This window comes from Rhinopithecus roxellana, chromosome 8 (assembly GCF_007565055.1).
Source record: "Rhinopithecus roxellana isolate Shanxi Qingling chromosome 8, ASM756505v1, whole genome shotgun sequence".
In the NCBI taxonomy this organism is placed as follows: Eukaryota; Metazoa; Chordata; class Mammalia; order Primates; family Cercopithecidae; genus Rhinopithecus; species Rhinopithecus roxellana.
The window spans coordinates 126,004,499-126,027,126 of record NC_044556.1 but is presented as its reverse complement, the minus strand read 5'-3'; the positions used below and the strand labels follow the sequence as shown (position 1 = coordinate 126,027,126).

The 22,628-nt window shown below is 35.8% G+C and overlaps 1 protein-coding gene across 9 annotated transcripts in view; it reads left to right on the top strand.

Annotated features, from left to right (window-relative positions):
- The window catches only part of COP1 (COP1 E3 ubiquitin ligase), a 259,903-nt gene that overhangs the window by 143,564 nt on the left and 93,711 nt on the right, over positions 1 to 22,628 (top strand). For all 9 annotated transcript variants that reach the window (XM_010367393.2, XM_010367391.2, XM_010367392.2 and 6 more), the window contains 3 exons: positions 16,027 to 16,170; positions 18,569 to 18,677; positions 19,116 to 19,197. In XM_010367393.2, coding sequence (XP_010365695.1) covers positions 16,027 to 16,170; positions 18,569 to 18,677; positions 19,116 to 19,197 — 335 coding nt within the window. The remainder of the gene's footprint in view (positions 1 to 16,026; positions 16,171 to 18,568; positions 18,678 to 19,115; positions 19,198 to 22,628) is intronic.

Here is a 22,628-nt window from a genome sequence, read left to right as displayed (position 1 = left end):
TGATAGTTTCCCCATATATTGCTTCTCTCGGACATTTTTAGACATTTAAAACTTCTTAGTAAGATAGGACATTACTGTAAGAGCATTTGTCCGCATGTACTATTTCAGTTTTTTTCCCCTTTCTCTGAGTTAATTCCTCTATCTGCTGTTCACAGTAAAGAGCTCCATAACATACTAACCCTTCACCTAAACAGATTGTAACTTCTGGCAGTCTCATCTGACTGAAACATAGTAAGGAAGGCTTACATGAAATAAAAAGGCACTGGAATAAAATAAATGCCATTAAATTAATGACTAAAACTCCAATTAGTTTATTGGGTTATTTCAGGCCTATTGACTTATATAAAATTTCTAATAATCTTAGATATATGATTCATGTCTCTCTAAATTATAAAGGGGAGAGTGATTGCAATAAATGGCAGCAGCAAGAAGCGGTAGCTACTGCCAGCTTGAAAAAGGGGAAGAGGCCGGGCATGGTGGCTCACGCTTATAATCCTAACATTTTAGGAGGCTGAGGCAGGCAGATTGCTTGAGCCTAGGAGCTTGAGACCAGTCTGGGCAACGTGGTGAAACCCCATCTCTACAAAAATGCAAAAATTGGCTGGATTCAGGAGACTGAGGCAGGGGGATCGATTGAACCTGGGAGGTCAAGCCTGCAGTGAGCCATGATCACGCCACTGAACCCCAGCCTGGGCAACAGAGCAAGACACTATCTCAAAAAAAAGAAAAGAAAGAAAATGGGGAAAGAAATCATAACACTGCAGATAGGATCCCAAAAAGTAAAGCTGCTTGTATTTATTTCATATGAGGTCAGATGGTTTTAGATATTTTAATACACCCTGAGGTCATTGAGGTATATTAGAGTGTGGTAGCTAATGTTTATAGGGCTATTCATATTACTATGTTCAGTATATTCATATGAAGGGAGTAAAGAATATATTACATTCGACAAATTACACTTGGGTGTTCAAAAGTTGGTTCCAAAATTTACTGAACTAATATTTTGAGCATGTATTATCTTAGAGCAGTATGTAGATATGTCCTGGAAATGCTAGTGTCTCCATTAGCCTTTAAAAATAATGTTAAAAAATATATCCCTATTTATATAAATGAAATATGACAATTTTTTTTGTAATTTTTCAGTTTTTTGGAATTGTACGTTTTCAAACTTTACATTGAATTTGTTTATATGCAAGGAAGCTTATTTTGATTGAGAAAAGTAAGGGGTTTTTTAAAATTTGCAAACTATGGACCATGGGCCAGATTTGGCCCATTACCTCATTTTGAAAAATCCATCAGGTACGGATGGTTTTTCCACTTTTAACTGGTTGAAAAAGATTTGTTTAAGCTCTCAGGATGTACTGCTATACTTGATTAAACTTCTGTCATATTTTCAGACATCAAAGTGTGTCTGCGAAAGAAAGTGGCTTTTTTTTTTTTAATTTTTTTTTTATTATACATTAAGTTCTAGGGTACATGTGCATAATGTGCAGGTTTGTTACATATGTATACTTGTGCCATGTTGGTGTGCTGCACCCATCAACTCATCAGCACCCATCAATTCATCATTTATTTATATCAGGTATAACTCCCAATGCAATCCCTCCCCCCTCCCCCCTCCCCATGATAGGCCCCGGTGTGTGATGTTCCCCTTCCCGAGTCCAAGTGATCTCATTGTTCAGTTCCCACCTATGAGTGAGAACATGCGGTGTTTGGTTTTCTGTTCTTGTGACATGGATGCAGCTGGAAACCATCATTCTTAGCAAACTATCACAAGAACAGAAAGTGGCTTTTGTCAGATTTTCTGATCTATTTGTGATGAGTGGCTATTTTATGTTTTATCCTTACTTACTTAACAGAAATAACCTATCACTTGGCCTGTCATATAGTAGACACTCCATCATTGGGTTAATGAGAGCTACAGATTTTATTTACATAATAACAAATTCTGGTATGTACAGCAGAAAGTTTCCTATGTGTGTATTTTTACAATTATTTATCAAATAGAGCCTCCCAAAAAAATGCCCTGAAATAAGACAGAAGCTAACCTATGGTTAGGCAACTTAGCTGTATCATACTAACATTGAAACAGGGCTCTTTTTCTACCACTAATGATGTTTACTTGTGTTCACATTCTCTCTCTTCCTCTTCTCTTCTCCCCACCCACGTCAGTAGGTGATTTTGTGGATAACTTCTGAAGTTATAAAACTCGATGCTTTGATCTGTGCTTGAGAGAGATTAATTTGCAGTCTGATTTACATAATTTAAGAAATATAAAATCACAAGTTAGATAGTTTTTAAAATCACCTTTACTGAAGTATAATTTATATACAGTAAAGCATGTGGTTTGATTTTTGGTATTTGTGTTAATGACAGTCAGAATATAAAACATTTTCAAAAATTTACTCTTCCACCACTTGCAGTTAATTCCACCCCTCTTTCAAACCCTGCCGCAGGCAGCTATTTATCTGTTTTCTGTCACTATAAAATAATTCAACCATTTAAAAATTTCTCATAAATGGAACCATATAGTATCTATTCTTTTGTGTCTAGCTCATTTTGCCCAGCTTGTTTTTGATATTTGTTCATGTTGATTTCCATATTAATAATTTGTTTATGTACTTATTGAGTAGTATTTTGTTGTCTAAATATTCTACAGTTTATTCATTTGAATAATTGTATAATTTGAATAAACTGGTTTGGGTTTTTAGTTTGTTACTATTATGAATAATGAGTATTCATATACAGGTCATTTTGGATATTAATGTTTATATTTATTTCTTTGGGTAAATACTGGGATTTGGAATTGCTATGCTGTATGGTTAGGATGTGTTTAACGTTTTAAGAAGCTGCCAAAATGATTTTTAAAGTGATTGGATTATTTTACCACTTTAATTAACAGTTAAAAAAATTCCAGTTGTTCAGAATCCTCAGCAACTCTTGGCATTGTTATTCTTAAATATCAGGCATTTTATTAGTGGGTATGTAATGGCATTTTCTTGTTATTTTTCTATACTTTTCCCTTATCACTAGTGGTGTTTAATGCACTTATTAGCCATTTGTATGTCTTTTGTGAATTGTCTATTCAAATCTTTTGACCAGTATTTAAAAATCAGGTCTTTCTCAGCTGGGCGCTGTGTCTCACGCCTATAATCCCAGCACGTTGGGAGGCTGAGGCGAGCGGATCACGAGGTCAGGAGATCGAGACCATCCTAGCTAACCTGGTGAAACCCCGTCTCTACTAAAAATACAAAAAAAAAATTAGCCAGGCATGGTGGCAGGCACTTGTAGTGCCAGCTACTCAGGAGGCTGAGGCAGGAGAATGGCGTGAACCCGGAAGGCAGAGATTGCAGTGAGCCGAGATCATGCCACTGCACTCCAGCCTGGGTGACAGAGCGAGACTCTGTCTCAAAAAAAATAAAAATAAAATAATAATAATAATCATGTCTTTCTCTTGTTTAGTGATTAGAATTCCTTTTATATTATGGATGTGAGTTCTTTCTCAGATATATGTGTTATCAGATTTTTCTTCCTTGCCTGTGGCTCATCTATTTTCTTAATAGCATCTTTCAAGGAACATGAGTGGTATTTAATTTTGATGAATTCCAGTTCATCCATTTAAAAAATTTTTCTACCCTGTAGAAATGTTTCTGCCCCGAAGATTTTTCTTCTATATTTTCTTCTATAATTGTAATAACTTTAGCTTTTAGTTACAGGCTTATAATTTATTTCAAGTTATTTTTTATTTAGATTGTGAGGTAATGGTTTAGGTTCTTTTTTTTCTTTTTTCTTTTCTTTTTTTTTTTTTTTTTGAGGTGGAGTTTCACTCTTGTTGCCCAGGCTGGAGTGCAATGGCGTGATCTCAGTTCACTGCAGCCTCTGCCTCCCGGGTTCAAGTGATTCTCCTGCCTCAGCCTCCCAAGTAGCTAGGATTACAGGCGCACGCATCCATGCCTAGTAAATTTTGTATTTTTTGTAGAGATGGGGTTTCTCCATGTTGGTCAGGCTGGTCTGGAACTCCTGACCTCAGGTGATCCACCCTCCTCGGCCTCCCAAGTGCTAGGATTACAGGTGTGAGCCGCCGTGCCTGGCTGAGGTTCAGTTTTTTCCTCCCAATATAGATACCCACTTGTTCCAAGCATCATTTGATAAAAAGGTTTTCCTGTTGGCATCTTTGTTTAAAATGAATTGACTATATATATGTGAGTCTCCTTAACTGTCTGTTCTGTTATATTGATCTGTATGTCTGCTCTTGATTACTGTAGTTTTACAATAAGGCTTGAAATTCGATAATATAAGTTCTCCATCTTTGTTTCTCTTTTCAAAAGTTATACTGGCTAGTATAAGTCCCCTACATTTCCATATACGTTTTAGAATAAGAGCTCTTCTTTTTTTTCTTGCTGCAATGGTTTGAACACATTTATCTGGCAAAACTCACATTTTCTTTTATATTTTTCTTCAGTGTTTTTTACTACTTGTTTTTGTAAGAAACACAAAATGGGTTTCTGATTTTTTAAGTCTGCTGTGTTAACTGAAATTTTGGGGACACATTTTTAAATATAAATGATGAAATTTTCTTCTAAACTATAAACTTATGCTCCACATTAGTTCTTGGTAGGATGAAATAGTTTCTTTATATCATAGTTTTATGGTTTCCTGATGAAACAGCACAGCAATGACATTACTGATTTAATATTGTGATCCTGTTGGTTGCTTTGTAAATACTGCTGGAGAACAGAACTGAGAAATTAGATGTATTTTATTTTGCAGTTTCAAAAGTTAAGAACTGAAACTAGCTTTCATATGATTCTCTTTTGAGTGGTGTACTTTTACTAAATACACATTTCAAAGTATTTACTAAAAACATTTTAAAGAGGACAAAATGTCATAGTAACTTTGGGTACAAAAATATGTTTTGTTTTTCAGCTCTTGTTATTTTCTCTACTGGATGTTCTAAATGAACAAAAGTTGATATTAAGTATATTGATTTTAAAGGGCATCAAGATGCATCTTTAATTTTAAGTGCTTTAAGGAGAAAGATATTTTATCACAGATAAACACTTGATATTCACAAAAGTGTTTCAGAATATAATCTATCAGGTAGTATATTTATTTGTTTTAGCTATTCAATGATAGCCAGAGGAAATAGGAAAGTAAATTTTTTTTAAAGTAATTGTTTTAAAGCAAGATCTTGAGGTTCTATGGAATTCAAACAAAATGAGCCACCTAATAAAAATAATAGAATAAAAATATGCGTAGACTTCAAAATGTGGCTTCAGTTTAGTGCCTATGATATAAAATCAAGTCCATCCATTAATTCAGAATAAGGTCAGCAGTTGTCTAGCAGCTTACTATTAAAAAGAGTTTAAGATCAGCAAACTTAATACCTGCGATCCAAATTTCAACCCATTGCCTGACTTTGTAACACTTAAGAATATTTTTTATATTTGCAAAGGTTGAAAAAAAAATGCAAAGGATAATATTTTGTGATGTGAAAATTCAGATTCTAGTGTTCATAAATGAAGTTTTGTTGGAACCACTGACACTGTTCTGACATGAAATTAATAGATATTGGCTGGGCGCAGTGGCTCATGCCTATAATCCTAGCACTTTGGGAGACCGAGCTGGGTGGATCACTAGATCAGGACTTTGAGACTGGCCTGACCAACATGGTGAAACCCCGTCTCTACTAAAAATACAAAAATTAGCCAGGCGTGGTGGTGTGTGCCTGTAATCCCAGCTACTCAGGAGGCTGAGGCAGGAGAATCGCTTGAACCCGGGAGGCGGAGGTTGCAGTGAGCCGAGATCACACCATTGTGCTACAGCCTGGGCAACAGAGCAAGACTCCATCTCAAATAAATAAATTAATAAATAAAGATTTCACAAATTCCCTAACTACAATTTTTAAAAAATTGTAGTGTCTCAATTCTAATATAAAGGAGAAATAAAAGAAAAATACTTTAAATGAAGATGATTTTAATTTGTAAATACTTAGCTATTCTGTATGGTTAAAATAAGAAGATGACCAAAGAATAATTTATGACTCACTTGTTTTATTGCCATACAAATATTTTTTTTTTTCCTTAAGTTCACAGTGCTTAAGAGGGAGAGAATAATGTGAACAAGTTTCACACAGAATACACTTGATAGATGAGTTACATTAACCACGTAGTGAGTGAGCTCCAAAATTATTAAAGTCTGGTTGCTCAATTAGGATGGAAGCAGGCCTCAGTGGAAAGTAAAGTTTAATTAAACATTGAAGTGTGCTTTTGTGTGAGCACAGCTGAGATCCGCAACTATCTATAAGGTCCCTTGAAGTGAGAGGGCAGTGCTGGTGTTAGAAAGCAAGGCTTCAAAGCTCCAAGCCATGTCACAACCTGAGCATTCCATCTTCTCAGAAGTGGCTGACAGAGTCAAACTTGATACAGACTAAGCTCTCAAAGTGCTGTCAAGCTCTTAATTATATATGTTTGAAGTTCAGTAGTTGAAGTCAGTAACTCACATAAGGGATCTGAGGAGATGTGTTGTCACATTCCAGAGGGGAGGAGGAGAAGTTTCAAGTTCACGTGTGGGATCTGATAAGAGGCCACATTCTTGAAGTGGGGAGGGAATACACTCTAAATTCTTACTATAGCAAAGCATATCATTCATGTAGCAAACTATGTAAATGTTTAGAATCATTTCAGAACTACACAGCAGGTATACCTGCATTAGACAATATAATGGATAATAAGATTCTTACACCTACTTATAATTAGTAAGTTTGGAATGTTCAGCAAATATTGGGAACGCAGGGGTAGTTTGTCTTTCTATGTAAAGTGGATTTCATTTCTATGCTCAGTTAATTATAGGATGTTCATTTGCATAAGGATGAGAGGTATAAATATTTTTGGAGGTATAATGTAGATTGTGAGACAATATAATCAGTAGGATTGGAAGAGTAAGGGCAACAATAACTTTATCCTTTGCTCAGAGTAGAAACTTAGTAGGTACATTGAATCCTTTATTTCTTTCTGTAGTAATTAATAAAGTAATTTTATAGTCACTAGACAGAAATACTACAATTCCCATTTAGGAGACTAAGACAGAAAACAAATCAGGTGGTCAAATCCTTTGTTTTAATTAAAAATGCAGTTGAAACAACATATATCACAAAATAAGATGACAGATACAAAAGTAAACATGTGATTGATAAATTTAAATAGGCTGAACTTCCTATCAGTAACAAAATATTTTTATAGTAGATGATAACAAACCACAAATCTGTGCTTATATAAAAGAGTTCTTAAAACTTTGAAATGTGAAAGTTGAAAGTAAGATTTAATTCAGGCTAGAAAGCATGAAATCAATCTCTCCTTGTCACATACACACACACACACACACACACACACCCATTATAATGATCAAAGTTCAGTCTACACTGAAGTTTAAGTCTAATTGTAGATATCTTTATTATTAAAAAATATCTGTGTTAACTGTAAGACAAAATAAACACATTTAGTGGTATGAATCAGATCTTAGTCCATGACAGATTAAGTGTACAAAAAATAAATGTTAATAAAACTGTAGAAGCCCTAAATAACATAATTAACAAGCTAGAACACATATACGAACATTTATAAAGATTATACCTTTTTTTAAATTGTCCATGGAACATCAGAAAATGTAAAGAATCTAGATCATATACCAAATCTCAAATTATAGAATATAAAAATTAACATTTTCTGATCACAACACAGCAAAATCAAACATTTATTACGAACTTACAAAACAGGAAAAATATACCACATGGAAATTTAACATGGAAATTTAATAGCTTCTTTGGCAACTCTAGGATCAAAATGGAAATCAGACCAGTGTGATGAAACTTCTGTGTATCAGAACCTGTGGGACATAGCTAAAAGTGACCAGAATAGAACTCCTTACTCTAAAGGAATTAACTATGCTAAAGGAATTAACTGAAAAAAAATACTGATAAAGAAGATAGCCGGGCGCGGTGGCTCAAGCCTGTAATCCCAGCACTTTGGGAGGCCGAGACGGGTGGATCACGAGGTCAGGAGATCGAGACCATCCTGGCTAACACGGTGAAACCCCGTCTCTACTTAAAAATACAAAAAAAACTAGCCGGGCGACGAGGCGGGCGCCTGTAGTCCCAGCTACTCGGGAGGCTGAGGCAGGAGAATGGCGTAAACCCGGGAGGCGGAGCTTGCAGTGAGCTGAATTCCGTCACTGCACTCCAGCCTGGGTGGCAGAGCAAGACTCCGTCTCAAAAAAAAAAAAAAAAAAAGAAGATATAAAACAATTTAATTAAACATCCAAGTAAAGAAATTAGAGAAAGAACAAAGTAAACTAAATAAAATAGAAGGAAATTAAATAAATATAAAAATAAGAATACGTTATGTAAAACAATTACTAATCAATTCATGAGCTTTTAAAAACAAAAGATGAAAATCGTTAGTCAACCTAATCAAGTAAAACTGGAAGAAATTACTAGATGTTTGGCAGGGGATTCAGCAACTCAATTTCAGACAAGTTAACGATCCCTATTAGATTAAAATTGGAGCTGTCAAGCACACATGAGGTAGTAGTGTAGAGAGAGGCCTGGTTTGGGTGACAAACATTTGATAGTCATCAGTGTACTGTATAGATTGAAAGCCATGAGCCCATATAATATCACCAGAGAAATCCAGGAAGATAAAAAGGAGGTGAGGTACAAGAGCTTAGCTTAGCTCTGAGATGCTTTTATTTTATTTTGTTTTGTTTTGTTTTGTTTTTATTTTTTGAGATGGAATTTCGCTCTTGTTGCCCAGCCTGGAGTTCAGTGGTGTGATCTCGGCTCACTGCAACCTCCACTTCCTGGGTTCAAGCGATTCTCATGCCTCAGCCTCCTGAGTTAGCTGGGATTACAGGTGCCTACCACCATGGATGCCTCATTTTTTTGTATTTTTAGTAGAAACTGCATTTCATCATGTTGGCCAGGCTGGTCTCAGAGTCCTGACCTCAGCTGATCCACCCACCTCGGCCTCCCAAAGTGATGGGATTACAGGCTTGAGCCACCACACCCGGCCTGGGATGCTTTATTATCAAAGTGAAGATGAGGAGGAATGACCAAAGTAGACTGTGATGGAATTGTCAGTAAGATAGAAAAATCACTCTATTGTGGAAGAGAGAGTGATCATCTATGTTAGCTATTCTTGATGTTTAAGGAAGGTCAGAATTCGGATTTGACTGTTCTCTTTAGCAACCTAGAGGTCATTATTGACCTTCATACAGCATTTTCAGTGATGGAGGTAAAAGCTTGATTCCAGTGAGTTGAGAATGAGAGAAGAGATTATGGAAAACTTTTTTTTTGTAAAATTATGGTATTAGAAAGGAAAGCAATAGGATAGTAGCTAAAATAGAAATGGGATTATAAGAAGTATTTTATTTTTTACTTGAAAAGGAAGAAAAACATGGAAAGGCCTATGGAAAAGATCCAGGATAGATGGAAAAATTGATTGATACAGGAGAGAAGAGGGAATTTTAGGAAAGAATCTTTGAGTAGGTAAGCAAGGATGGAACTTACCGCACAAGTATGTATTTTGGTTACATTTAGGAGCACATGCGTTCAGAATGACAAGAAAGGCCACAGAGTATATCAAAACATCGTGGTATAAATGCTGATAAGTGGAAGATGTGGTTAGTGGGAGCCTTTGGAAAGTATCTTCTTGTGCTTTTTATATTTTTCAGTAAACTTAAAAACAGAATAATTTGACCGGGCACAGTGGGTCATGTCTGTAATCCCAGCACTTTAGGAGGCTGAGACAGACAGATCACCTGAGGTCAGGAGTTTGAGACCAGTCTGGCTAACATGGTGAAGCTGTCTCTACAAAACTCTGTCTCTACTAAAAATATAAAAATTAGCTGGGCATGGTGACACACGCCTGTAATCCCAGCTACTCGGGGGGCTGAGGCAGGAGAATCGGTTGAACCTGGGAGGCGGAGGTTGCATGAGCCGAGATTGCGCCCACCTCACCCCAGCGTGGGTGACAGAGTGAGGCACCATCTCAAAAAAAAAAAAAAAAAAAAGAATAATTTGCTGAGAGTGATTGTGAAGGTATGGGAAATTTGTGAAGAGTAAAAAAAAATTATGTAACTTCTTTCTATGAGTGAGAGGATGAGAGTAGTTTCCTATGAAGTTAGTGTTAAGTGCCCGCCTTAGGGATAGTGATCATGAATTTAAAATGAGACCAGGGAACATGGTTGCTTTTTTTTCTCTAACCATTTTCAAATCTGCCGGTTCAAATGTAGAGTAAGTAGAGAAATTTATCTAGGGTTAGTTTTGCCAGGGAGGTAAAGTACAAAAAATAAGAGAATGAAAATGGTAACCGAGTACAAAGTTGTGTGAGGGAGTTATATTTACTGGCCATGTAATTTATGTTGGGAAAGAATAAATACATGACAGAATGAGGAGCAGTGGTTATAGGATCCAGAGATTTTTAGATCACATTGGCCTTGAGGGATTGTTGGAGACAATGAATCAACTGGAAAGAATGGAAGTAGTTGTCAGAAAGTGTTATGTCATAAGGTGAAGGAGGGAGTGAAGTTATTGGTAACGAAGAAAAGTGTTTAGGGTGTGGTCATGGTTGTGTGAAGTGGAAGTGGGCAGAATAAAAGATCTTTGGAGAAGAGGAAGTCAAGAAAACTGATAGACCAGGATATTAATCATCTATATATAGTTACTAAAATAACAATTATGAAAGGAATAATTTTTAAGAAAATGACAGTGAGCTGAAAGTTAGAATTTCCAAGAACTCATGGGTTGGTAGAAGGAGCATCAAGGACGCTTATTGGATGGTATATGTTACAGGAGATTTTGAGCTGGGAGGTTTCAGGGAGAAGAGAGAAAAATGACTGGAAGAAGCTGTGTATAGTAAGGACACCAACTTTACTTCCCAGGCCTCTTTGAACATGGAATGTGGGAAGACTTTGAGGAAGCAGTATATTCAGGGGAGAGCTGGGTTTCAGTTAGAATGAGAAAGCAAAGGAAATATTTAGGGAAGAAATTGCGATTATTAATGGCATTATCTGGGTGGAGAGAGATTTAGCTTTTACTTAATAGAAAAGTACACATATTTTTTTGACCTAGCGCTTCATATTCTGGGTGTGTTTAAGAGTATTCTTGCTTATGTGGCAATTGACACATATAGAAGGGTTTTTTTTTTTTTTTTCAACATTGTTTAACAGTAAAAGACTAGAAATGAAATATTCCTGATTAAATAATTTGATACATCCAGACGATGTAAATCTGTGCAACCATAGGGGACAAAATGAGGTAGCCCTCATATATGCTAATATGACCATCTTCTCCACAAACCTGAGGATAGTGTTGTTGCACTGCAGGTCACTAGGGTAGGAATTGTTCAGCTTCATTATCATTTATGGGAACATAAGATGTCCTTAAATGGCGCATAAATGTAATTTTTTTTTTTTTTAACATTTTGGTTTTTTCAGCAGCTAGGTATCTGGCAGATAACTGGCACTCTGGACATATGATGGCTGACAATATTCACGGTTCATTCTTTTCTTCGAATAAGTCCTCCTGAATTCCTCTATCAATATTTTGTGTTATCATTTGACATTTGCTTATATTGTCTGTAATCTCTTCTACTAATTATAAACCCGATGAGGCTACCTTATTCTTTTTTTAATCCCTTTATGTTTAACTTGTTGCACAGGCTAAATTATTATGTGTTATTATCACTATATCTAATATAATGTATATTATTATTCTGTGTTGTTATTCTTATTTTGCCTATGTATATGTTCTTTGAAGACCAGCTCATTTGTTCTAATTGAAATTGCATGGCAAGTTTGCATGATGATTGAGATCATAGACTGTGGAACCAGTTGCTTAAATTTGAATTATCTGGTGTATCCTTGGACAAATTACTTAACATCAGTATATCTCAGTTTCTTTATACAGTGGAGATTTGAAGCTTGTAAATTTATGTAAAGTTAGAACAATGCTTGACACATCTCAAGCATTATGTATGTTATGGAAGTTTTAAGTAGTATTGATTGGAAGAAAGTTGAGTAACATCAATTCTTAATTTACTCTTTTGTATTTTTTAAAGATCTGCTTATCACTGTTCATTAACATGGCCAGTTTCTAAAATTATGTTTTGTTTCTTTGAAGTTATAGTTACCTGCTCTTGAGGCACACTATCATGGTAATGAATGAGAATGAGAACTTTGACAACTGCTCTTACTTTGTATTTTAATTTGATAAATTGGGCTCTAGCATCCAGGGACACTAATCCATGTTTATTAATACTTAGAATTGCAAAAAGATATGACAGACAGTGGAAACACTGACAAAATTCACTGCTTGGGCTTATAGAGGGCTTTCATTGCTTCGTGCCACATTGTACTGGAGGTATGCATTAATCAGCTGTCCTGTGCGATTTCTTGCCTTGCTGCTTAATCACTTGATTAATGACCTTTTTGACAAAGAATACAACTAGTTTCCTACAGCTGAATTACATATTTCAGCTGTTGATATTAGTCACTTTCTTTTAACAGTTGAAATATTTTAAAATGTGAAAGAAAAATGCAGTTTATGTCCCCAGAAACACTATTTTTCAAAAGTATACTTGTATGTTTTGAAATCAAAAACAAATTCTGTGAAATTGAATTTGTCATCGCAGTAAATTTTCATAAACCTGTTGTTTTTATTATTACTGCTGACAGTGGATGGCAGAAATAAACGTTGTATAACAGTAATAAGACTTAAAATTTATTTTTGAAGTTAATTGCATAAGCAACATTTCGATTAATTAGTTTACCTTTTATTTAGTCTCAGCCTAACTAGTCACTGTTTAACTTTTGAAGTACTTTCGCTTGTGTTACCAGATTTCATAATAAAAGTAATTGAAATATCATACTGTTATATAAGAGGTCATCTGTTTTGTATTAGCTCTAGAAAGCTCTCTGCACCTGAAAATTACAGTGTCCATTTCAGTTAGTTCATGATCTGGTTTTAGAATCTCATTATGTTGATGTTTGAGAATATATATGATTAAATATGTCAGAGATAGGGAGCAGATGTTTCAGTATCTGGAAGTACTTAAATCCTGAGTCTTAGTGATGCGGAAATTCTTCCATTAAAAAAGGTGGTTGGGTGGTGGGGGGGACTTGTTTGTCTTTCTTTCCTTTTTAATCAGTATTTTCTAGAAATAATATTATCCTTTATACTTTTTGATTAATATTCCTGTTAAAATCTATTATTTTTACACTATAAAAAGATATTGTTACCCCCAAAATATTTTTTAAAACATACTCTACAGGTTCTTGATACCTTAATATATTAAAAGCAAAACATAACGAAAATGTAAGAAAACAATAGCAATGAAGTCAAAACAAAAAGTTAACTTCTTAGTATGAGAGTTAAAAGTGAGCTAATGTCACTAAATAATAACATGTTGAAAAAAGAGAGAGAGCTGTCTTGAATAACAGGGTACCTAACAGCAGAAGAAATAATAGACATATTTAGGTCGTCATCTGAATTCTTTTGATAGCATTTTTACCTATGCATCAGTTTTCTCCCTGTAATGTATTTAAGCTATTATTTTGATAGGTTAGTGTTTAAACATATTATATATGTTAAAACTAATAGTTTAGTAATGGCATACTTTTACTGGCACAACATTGGAATGGTGTTGACTTATTAGCTATGTATATGTGTAGGTGGATAAAAAGTATTTAGTGATAACATAACTGGTTCGCTTGAAATCTCAGCTATACCAAAACCTCCTAAGTTAAAAACAGGATTTCAGTTCTGATAATAATTCTGTCCTTTACCAGATAAAGTAGTATTTCTCCTTCAGTGACATGAGACTATGGGTGTAAATTGAGTTGGGATAGATGAGTAGTTGTCATCATTATAGTTACGGTGCGTTAAAATCCACATGGCAGCGAGTAGTAGCTGAGGCAGCAGTTCAATTGAGGTTGTACAAATAAATCTATTGCATTGCTATAGTATCATACTTTACTGGAGGAAACATTTGCTGAATTGTACTCTAGTCAATTCTTAATAACAAAATGTTTTAAGAATTGGCTGGGCATTGTGGCTCACGCCTGAAATCTGTAATCCCAGCACTTTGGGAGACTGAGATGGGAGGATTGCTTGAACCCAGGAGTTCAAGACCAGCCCAGGCAACATAGTGAGACCCCTATCTCTGTCAAAAAAATTTTTTTAATTCTTTAAAATTTATATAAAATTAAGGAAGCGTTTAAAGCTGTAATGAAAATTGGGCATCTCAATGTGTGTCTTTAAGGGAAATATTCCTTCTTCTTGTTTTTTAAGACAGGATCTTGCGTGTCACCTAGGCTGGAGTGCAAGTGACACAGTCATGGCTCAAATTCCTGGGTTCAGGCAGTCCTCCTGCCTCAGCCTCCAAAGTGGCTGGGGACAAGAACATATAACCATGCCTCACTAATTTTTTCATTTTTTTGTGATGATCGGGTCTCACGGTGTTGCCCAGGCTGGTCTCAAGCGCCTGGGCTCAAGGGATCCTCCCACCTTGGCCTCCCAAAGTGCTGGGATAGCAGGCATGAGCCACCAAGCCCAGCCTGAAATATTCTTAATGTGTCTCTTTCTTATCATCATCAGTTCAGCAAGCTTCTTAATAAATCATTAATCATTAACTGTTCTGTGAATGGATATCACATGTAATCCATTAAGAAAATGGATGTCTTTTTTATTGTGTGTAGGTGTTTGTATTTTTATGAATTAAATGAATGCTTGATAGATGCAGAGCACTAGCTAGGCATTTTGAGAGAAGAAACACACGTATATAGATACTGAGGACACATTCATACATATTAGATTTTAAACCTTTAGCCTTTACACTTTGAGTTTTACATTAAGAGCTTTGATCTGTGATAAAGCATAGTAATTATTAATACCAACACTGAAACCGGACCACTTTGTGTTTGAATACACATCTCAGCCACTTACAAACTGACTAACTTTGGGCAATGTACCTCACCTCTAATCCTCATTTTCTCATCTGTAAAATGTAGAGAATATTAATACATATATCACAGGTTGTTATGAGAACTAAATGAGTTAATACATGCAAAATGTTTTAGTAGTTAGTGAATGACTAATGAATATTAGGTATTATTATGTAATTGTAGATCAGTGCGAATTCTTACCACTAAACCTCTAGAAAAGATGTTTAAATCATATTGAGGGATAATGTATGTGATGATTCATTTCAACTTTTACTACCATTGGGCTAATTAGATTTCTAGCTGGTTATATAGAAACAACTTTGTTTAGGCTCCAAGTTCTATAAAAGCGAGTATGATCTTGTACTTGCTTTCAAATAGCTTGTTTTGGAGCTTATATAAAAATGATCAGCAAGAGAGGGTGAATTCTCTAACGCTAAAGGAAGGGAGATTATTCACTTATTTAACCTCTTTTGTGGTATGGGGAATGCATATTGGGGTTTTATAATTCAGAGAGATGTTTGGGGAGGGGGATTAGGTACGAATTTGGGAAAAAGTAATGATAATTTAATTGTTCTGTTTTATGCTATCCCCTTGTCATCACCCAATTGCTTCAGTAATTCAAATTATATACTAATTTATTAAAAAAACATTGAATATTGTGAAATTCTACCATCTCCACAAAATGGCAGGGAAATAACTGGAATGTATCAAACGTTAGTTGATAATTGTCTTTTGGCATGCTTTTAGTATATCAAATGATTCATGCCGTTAAATCTTTCTCAGTAAGCTGTAATATGGTTATTAGAACTGAATGAAAAGCATGTCAGGTGTCTAGGAACAAAAGTACACCTGTGCACAATTGTGTAGATATACACAAACCTCAACCACTTTTAATTTGATATGTGTTATGAGGCCTAGTACAATTTGAAGGCATTTGAAGTAGATCTTTCATCCTTGTAGACAGAATTACTTTAGAAATAGAAAGTAGCAAATTCTCAAATGTTGTCATACACTTTTTCCCCTTAGTATTGAATTTGACCGGGATTGTGACTATTTTGCGATTGCTGGGGTTACAAAGAAGATTAAAGTCTATGAATATGGCACTGTCATCCAGGATGCAGTGGATATTCATTATCCTGAGAATGAAATGACCTGCAATTCGAAAATCAGGTATTTACATTATTTTCTTGGCATGAAGTAGTATATATGTAACAATTTGCATGTGTAATTATCAAGAGATTATCTTACCTTTGCATGACACTTTTTGCTCATTCATGGTGAACACTGTAATTGTACTATGTATACAGAGTATATATTATTACTTAGATCATCTTTCTTACAGATATAGGTTGCTTTTTTCCTGTGAGGTTAGCCTTTTTTTTTTTTTTTCCAGTTGTCAAATGAAAGTTCTTTTTTCATTTAATCAAATAAAGTTGTTTGTTGGAGATGGTTGTTGGAGACTCTGTGGAGTACTGAATAAGGATTAATGTAGCTTATGAATAGTATTTGAACATCAGGAATTTTTCCCCTAGCATGCACATATCTCAACATATTAGAATTGTTTCTAGTTTTAAGAATTTTTTTACAAGAATATTCTGCTTTTCACTGAAGGAATGGTGTTTATGTTTTCTGTATTAGAGATTATACTTTATAAGGAGTGCTTTTCAAACCTAAAATACTCTTAAGCATTAACAGTATTTTAAACCTAAAATACTCTTAAACATTAACAGTGTTTTAAGGCTCTACTCCTGATCTGCTCCCCAAAAAATCTCAGAAGAATTCTAGAATCTGCTTTTTCTTTTTTCTTTTTTCTAAACAAGCTTCCCAAGCTGTTATCATGACCATTGGCTTTAAAAGAGAAATATATGAGGAAATCATCTAATAATAACTTTGTATAGAACTTTGAACATTTTCAAAATAGCCATCCTTGAACCTTTTTTATCTTTGTGAATGACATACATAGTATGTTTGTTATAGTCTTTGTATAATTTATTTGTTATATCTTTCTTTTTTCTAGTTCATTTATAAAAATACTATATTGATAATTGGTGAGCTTCCCCATTCATTTGTGCCACTCGTCATTGAGAATCTGTTATAGTTTATGTCCTAAATGAAGAGGATATAACATGAATTGGATACAACTTTATTGAATTCTTAAATATCAGGCATTATCCTAAGTGCTTTGTCTTTAGCAGACCTATGAGATAGTTACCATTATTGCTCCATTTTATACAAAGAAAGCTGAGCACAGAAAGGTAAATAACCTGCCTAAGATTATATACCTTTATATAGAGGAGCCAGGATTCAGACTGACGTAGTTTGGTTCTAGAGTCTGTGCCCTTAAACATTTCATGCTCCTTATTTATAAAATGGAGGCCACAATAGTAATACCTATTTAATAGGATTGTACTTTTGAAAAATCCCCATAATGCACTCAGAACAATACTTGGCCTACAGCAAGTACTCATAATGTATTACATAATGAAAACGTGGATTAGAAGGTTTAAATGTGCTATCTACCTGTTCTGTAATTATACATGTAAAAATGTGCAATAGTTCCTGGTGCATTGGAATAAATGGTGAAAGCGCTCAAGGCTGAAAGCTGTGGGCCTGGGGCTGAAAGGATCAATACTTAAGGATGCCTAAAATAGATTTGGAGCACATCTGCTGTGAAAGTGAACTAAATTAGCCAGAGCCACAGCTAGTAAGTAACAGATCTGGAATTTGAACTCAAGTCTACCTAAATTCAAACTGTGGCTTTTAATTGTTCCATATAATTTCTACCAGAAATTCTAATTAATAGTATTTAAAAATATAAATGAACACTTCTAGTCTCTGAAATTTAGCATCAGTGCAACTAGTAGAAAGCAAAAGACCTTGTGTTCATGTCTTAGAAGTTACCTACCTTAACTGCCTTCTAAGTAGCTTCTTCCATAATATGCATTCCCTTTACTATATGCATGATGCAGATATGTATCTCAGCAGAAGTTTTTAGATGTTGTGGACTTTTAGAGCACTTGAGAATAACCAGAACCATAAATGATAAAAGTTTGATTCTAACTTTTAGATGCTTTTAATTGGAATTGTAGTCGTAAGTTATAATTAGTCAAGACAAGACTTTTGGGATGTAAATACAGAAACCCAATTCACTATAGTTTATTTGGCTTATATGATTTGGCACAACTGGATCCAGGGGGTTAAACAGTCTCATCAGGTCTGTCATTCTGTGATGGTATGCCTTGAGCCCTCTAGACAGTATCACCTTCACTGATAGACATCCTTTTCTCATGTATCAAAGATGGCCAATGATAGCTCTAGGCCCACATCCATCTTAACAGCTAGTGATCACAGTAAAAAGTGGTTAGGGTCATTACTTGTTAATTTTTATTTTTAAAATTTCAAAATTATTGATACATCTTTTCCCAGGTATGTTGTGGGCAGAATAATGATTGTGAACTGATAGAGACCGTTTTAAAATAGTGCAAATCTTTCTGAACACATTAAAATTCTTTTTATCCCATTGTTATTTATTTTTATGTAAAGTAACTTTTAACTATATTTCTTTCAGCTGTATCAGTTGGAGTAGTTACCATAAGAACCTGTTAGCTAGCAGTGATTATGAAGGCACTGTTATTTTATGGGATGGATTCACGGGACAGAGGTCAAAGGTCTATCAGGTAAATAAGGGTACTAGTTACATGTTATATGAATCATGTATTTATTTTTTTAAAACTTTTAGAGCTTCATGTGCTTTATAATTACAGATTTGAAGCCACTATTTAGTACTTTTTATACCTGTGTAACGCCTATGCAATACCAAATATTTTTTTTTTCCAGTCTCCTTTTTTTGGTACCAGGTACTTTCTGAAGCATTTCTTCAGACTTTGGTCTTTATAGAATGCATCAAATAAATTTCTGAAAGCAATAATTTCAGTAAATGTATATATTAAAAGTTTTGGACGTACTTTATATCAACATCTTATTTGCTTTTCATTTGTTTTCTAGCCTGTTCTCTTTCCCTCTCCCCATAACAATAAATTGATACCAGTTTTTTTTTTCTTGCTTTATTCATTTTGAGATCTCGTCTGAGACTACTGTCTTCTTTCTGCTTCCAGGAGCATGAGAAGAGGTGTTGGAGTGTTGACTTTAATTTGATGGATCCTAAACTCTTGGCTTCAGGTTCTGATGATGCAAAAGGTACTATTTGAATCTCTTTCTCAGCACCTCCTTCTCCCTCGCCCTCCTAACCTTAATTCCTTTCATTGGCAGAAATGCAAACATTTACTGAAACTCATGTCCTTTGTGATTATTGATTATTGATTATTATTATTATTATTATTGTTTTGTTTTATTTTTTGAGATGAAGTCTCACTCTGTCACCCAGACTGGAGTAGAGTGGCACGATTGTGGCTCACTGCAACCTCTGCCTGCTGGGTTCAAGCAATTCTCCTGCCTCACCCTCCTGGTAGCTGGGATTACAGCCACACACCACCATGCCTGGCTAATTTTTTATATTTTTGGTAGAGACGGGGTTTCACTGTGTTAGCCAGGCTGATACTGTACTCCTGACCTCAAGTGATCTGTGATCTGCCCTGCTGACGGCTTCTCAAAGTGCTGGGATTACAGGCGTGAGCCACTTTTTTTTTTTTTTTTTTTTTTTTTTTTTTGAGATAGAGTTTTGCTCTGTTGCCCAGGCTGGAGTGCAGTCATGCAATCTCGGCTCTCTGCAACCTCCAACACCCAGGTTCAAGCGATTCTCCTTCCTCAGCCTCCCATGTAGCTGGAATTATAGGTGTGCACCACCACACTTGGCTAAAATTTTTTTTTTTTTTTTTTGAGACGGAATCTCACTCTGCTGCCCAGGCTGGAGTGCAGTGGGGCGATCTTGGCTCACTGCAACCTCTGCCTCCCGGGTTCAGGTGATTCTTTTGCCTCAGCCTCCTGAGTAGCTGGACCTACAGGTGCATGCCACCATGTCCAGCTAATTTTTGTATTTTTAGTAGAGATGGGGTTTTACCATATTGGCCATGCTGGTCTCAAACTGATCTCATGATCCAGCTGCCTCAGCCTCTCAAAGTGCTGGGTTTACAGATGTAAGCCACTGCGCCTGGCCTCACCCAGCTAATTTAAAAAAAATTTTTAGTAGAGATGGGGTTTCAACATGCTGGCCGGGCTGGTCTGGAACTCCTGACCTCCAGTGATCCACCTGCTTCGGCTTCCCAAAGTACTGGAATTACCAGTGTGAGCCACCACGCCCAGCCTACTGATTATTTTTTTAAAAATCCAAGCAGGGGCCAGGCCCAATGGCTCACGCTTGTAATCCCAGCACTTTGTTTGAGAGACTCAGGTGGGTGGATCACTTGAGGCCAGAAGTTTGAGAACAGCCTGGCCAACGTGGTGAAACCCTGTCTCTACTAAAAATACAAAAATTAGCCAGGTGTGGTGGTGCATGCCTGTGGTCTTAGCTACTGGGGATGGCTGAGGCGTGAGAATTGTTTGAACCCAGAAGGCGGAGGTTGTAGTGAGTCCAGATCTCGCCTCTGCACTCCAGCCTGCATGATAGAGCAAGACTCTGTCTCAAAAAAAAAAAAAAAAAATCCAAGCAGAGAAAGTGATTTCTCTTCTTGAGTGAATGAAAAATGAATATACTGCATCCTCATTCTAATGATGTTTTTAGATTCATTCCACATGGAGACATTTAGAATTGCTGCTATCTTATAACCAAGTCCTTTAGACAGATATACCACCGAATAACCTTTTTTTTTCCTGGAAATATTTAGAAATCTCTATATGCTGCATTGTATTTTATTAAATTTCTATTGTATACTAAAATCTCTTAATGAAATTCATTATATATCAAGGCAAAATTCTACGTCACTTTTTGCCCATTTAATTGACCTTTCTTTTCTGTTTCTTGTATATCCATCTTTACTATTCACTGTTTTCTGCTTTTTCTTAATGTGCTGTTTTGGTTTGGTTCTTTCTTCTCACTGTTAAATGTATAAAGCTATGATAACAGACTTATTTTTTCTTAGAATTACCACCCTTAATTTCTTTGCCTTTTTCTTCTTTTCTGCCTGTAACTTTCAGAGTATTGTTTTGATAGGCAAGGATAGCTCTAGCATTGGAAGCTGTATTTCACATCATGTTATACCTTTCCCTTTGGTCTTTTTAATACATAAAAGAAATAAAATAATGGAGCACAGCCTATTCTGTAAAAAGGTAAACAAACAAGACTGGACTGCCTCTAAAAAGTTTTGGGCCATAGAGTAGCAAGTTGTTTATTCATACTATATACAGAATAGAATATCTTTTTTCGTTGATTTAAGAAATCGTCAGCCAGGCATGGTGGCTCACACCTGTAATCCCAGCAATTTTGGAGGCTGAGGCAGGAGGATGGCTTGAGGTCAGAAGTTCGAGACAAGCCTGCATGAGATCCTGTCTCTACAAAAAATTTTAAAAATTACCTGGGCATGGTGGTGTGCGCATGTAGTCTCAGCTGCTAGGGAGACGTGGGCAGGAGGATCTCTTGAGCCCAGGAGTTCAAGGTTACAGTGATTGATGATTGTGCCACACTGTACTCCAGCTTGGATGACAGAGCAAGACCCCATCTCAGAAAAGAAAGACAGAGAGGGAGGGAGAAGAGGGTAGTGTGGAAAGGGAGAGAGGGAGGAAGGGAGGTGAGAAAAAGAGGGAAGAGAGAGAAGAAAGAGCAAGAAGGAAAAGAAAGAAAAATTGTCCTTGAATTTCTAAATTAGTGAGAGCACCATGTTACAATAGATATATTTATTTTGGTTTTTTTATAGAGTTATTTGATGCACAAAATTTTTTTGATTTTGAAGAAGTCCAGTTTGTCAGTTTATTTTCTCTTGTGTTGTCTATGCCTTTGGTGTCATATCCAAGAAATCATTGCCAAATCCAGTGTCGTGAACGTTTTCCCATAAGTTTTCTTCTAAGAGTTTTTTTTTTTTATACTTTAAGTTCTAGGGTACATGTGCACAACGTGCAGGTTTGTTACATATGTATACATGTGCCTTGTTGGTGTGCTGCACACATTAACTCGTCATTTACATTAGGTATGTCTCCTAATGCTATCCCTCCTCCCTCCCCCCTCCCCACCATAGGCCCTGGTGTGTGATGTTCCCCTTCCTGAGTTCAAGTGATCTCATTGTTCAGTTCCCACCTATGAGTGAGACTATGCGGTGTTTGGTTTTCTGTTCTTGTGATAGTTTGCTGAGAATGATGGTTTCCAGCTACATCCATGTCCCTACAAAGGACACAAACTCATCCTTTTTTATGGCTGCATAGTATTCCATGGTGTATATGTGCCACATTTTCTTAATCCAGTCTGTCACTGATGGACATTTGGGTTGATTCCACGTCTTTGCTATTGTGAATAGTGCCACAATAAACATACATGTGTGTGTGTCTTTATAGCAGCATGAATTATAATCCTTTGGGATATACCCAGTGATGGGTATATCCAAAATGTGATGGCTGGGTCAAATGGTATTTCTAGTTCTAGATCCTTTAGGAATCGCCACACTGTTTTCCACAATGGTTGAACTAGTTTACAGTCCCACCAACAGTGTAAAAGTGTTCCTGTTTCTCCACATCCTCTCCAGCAC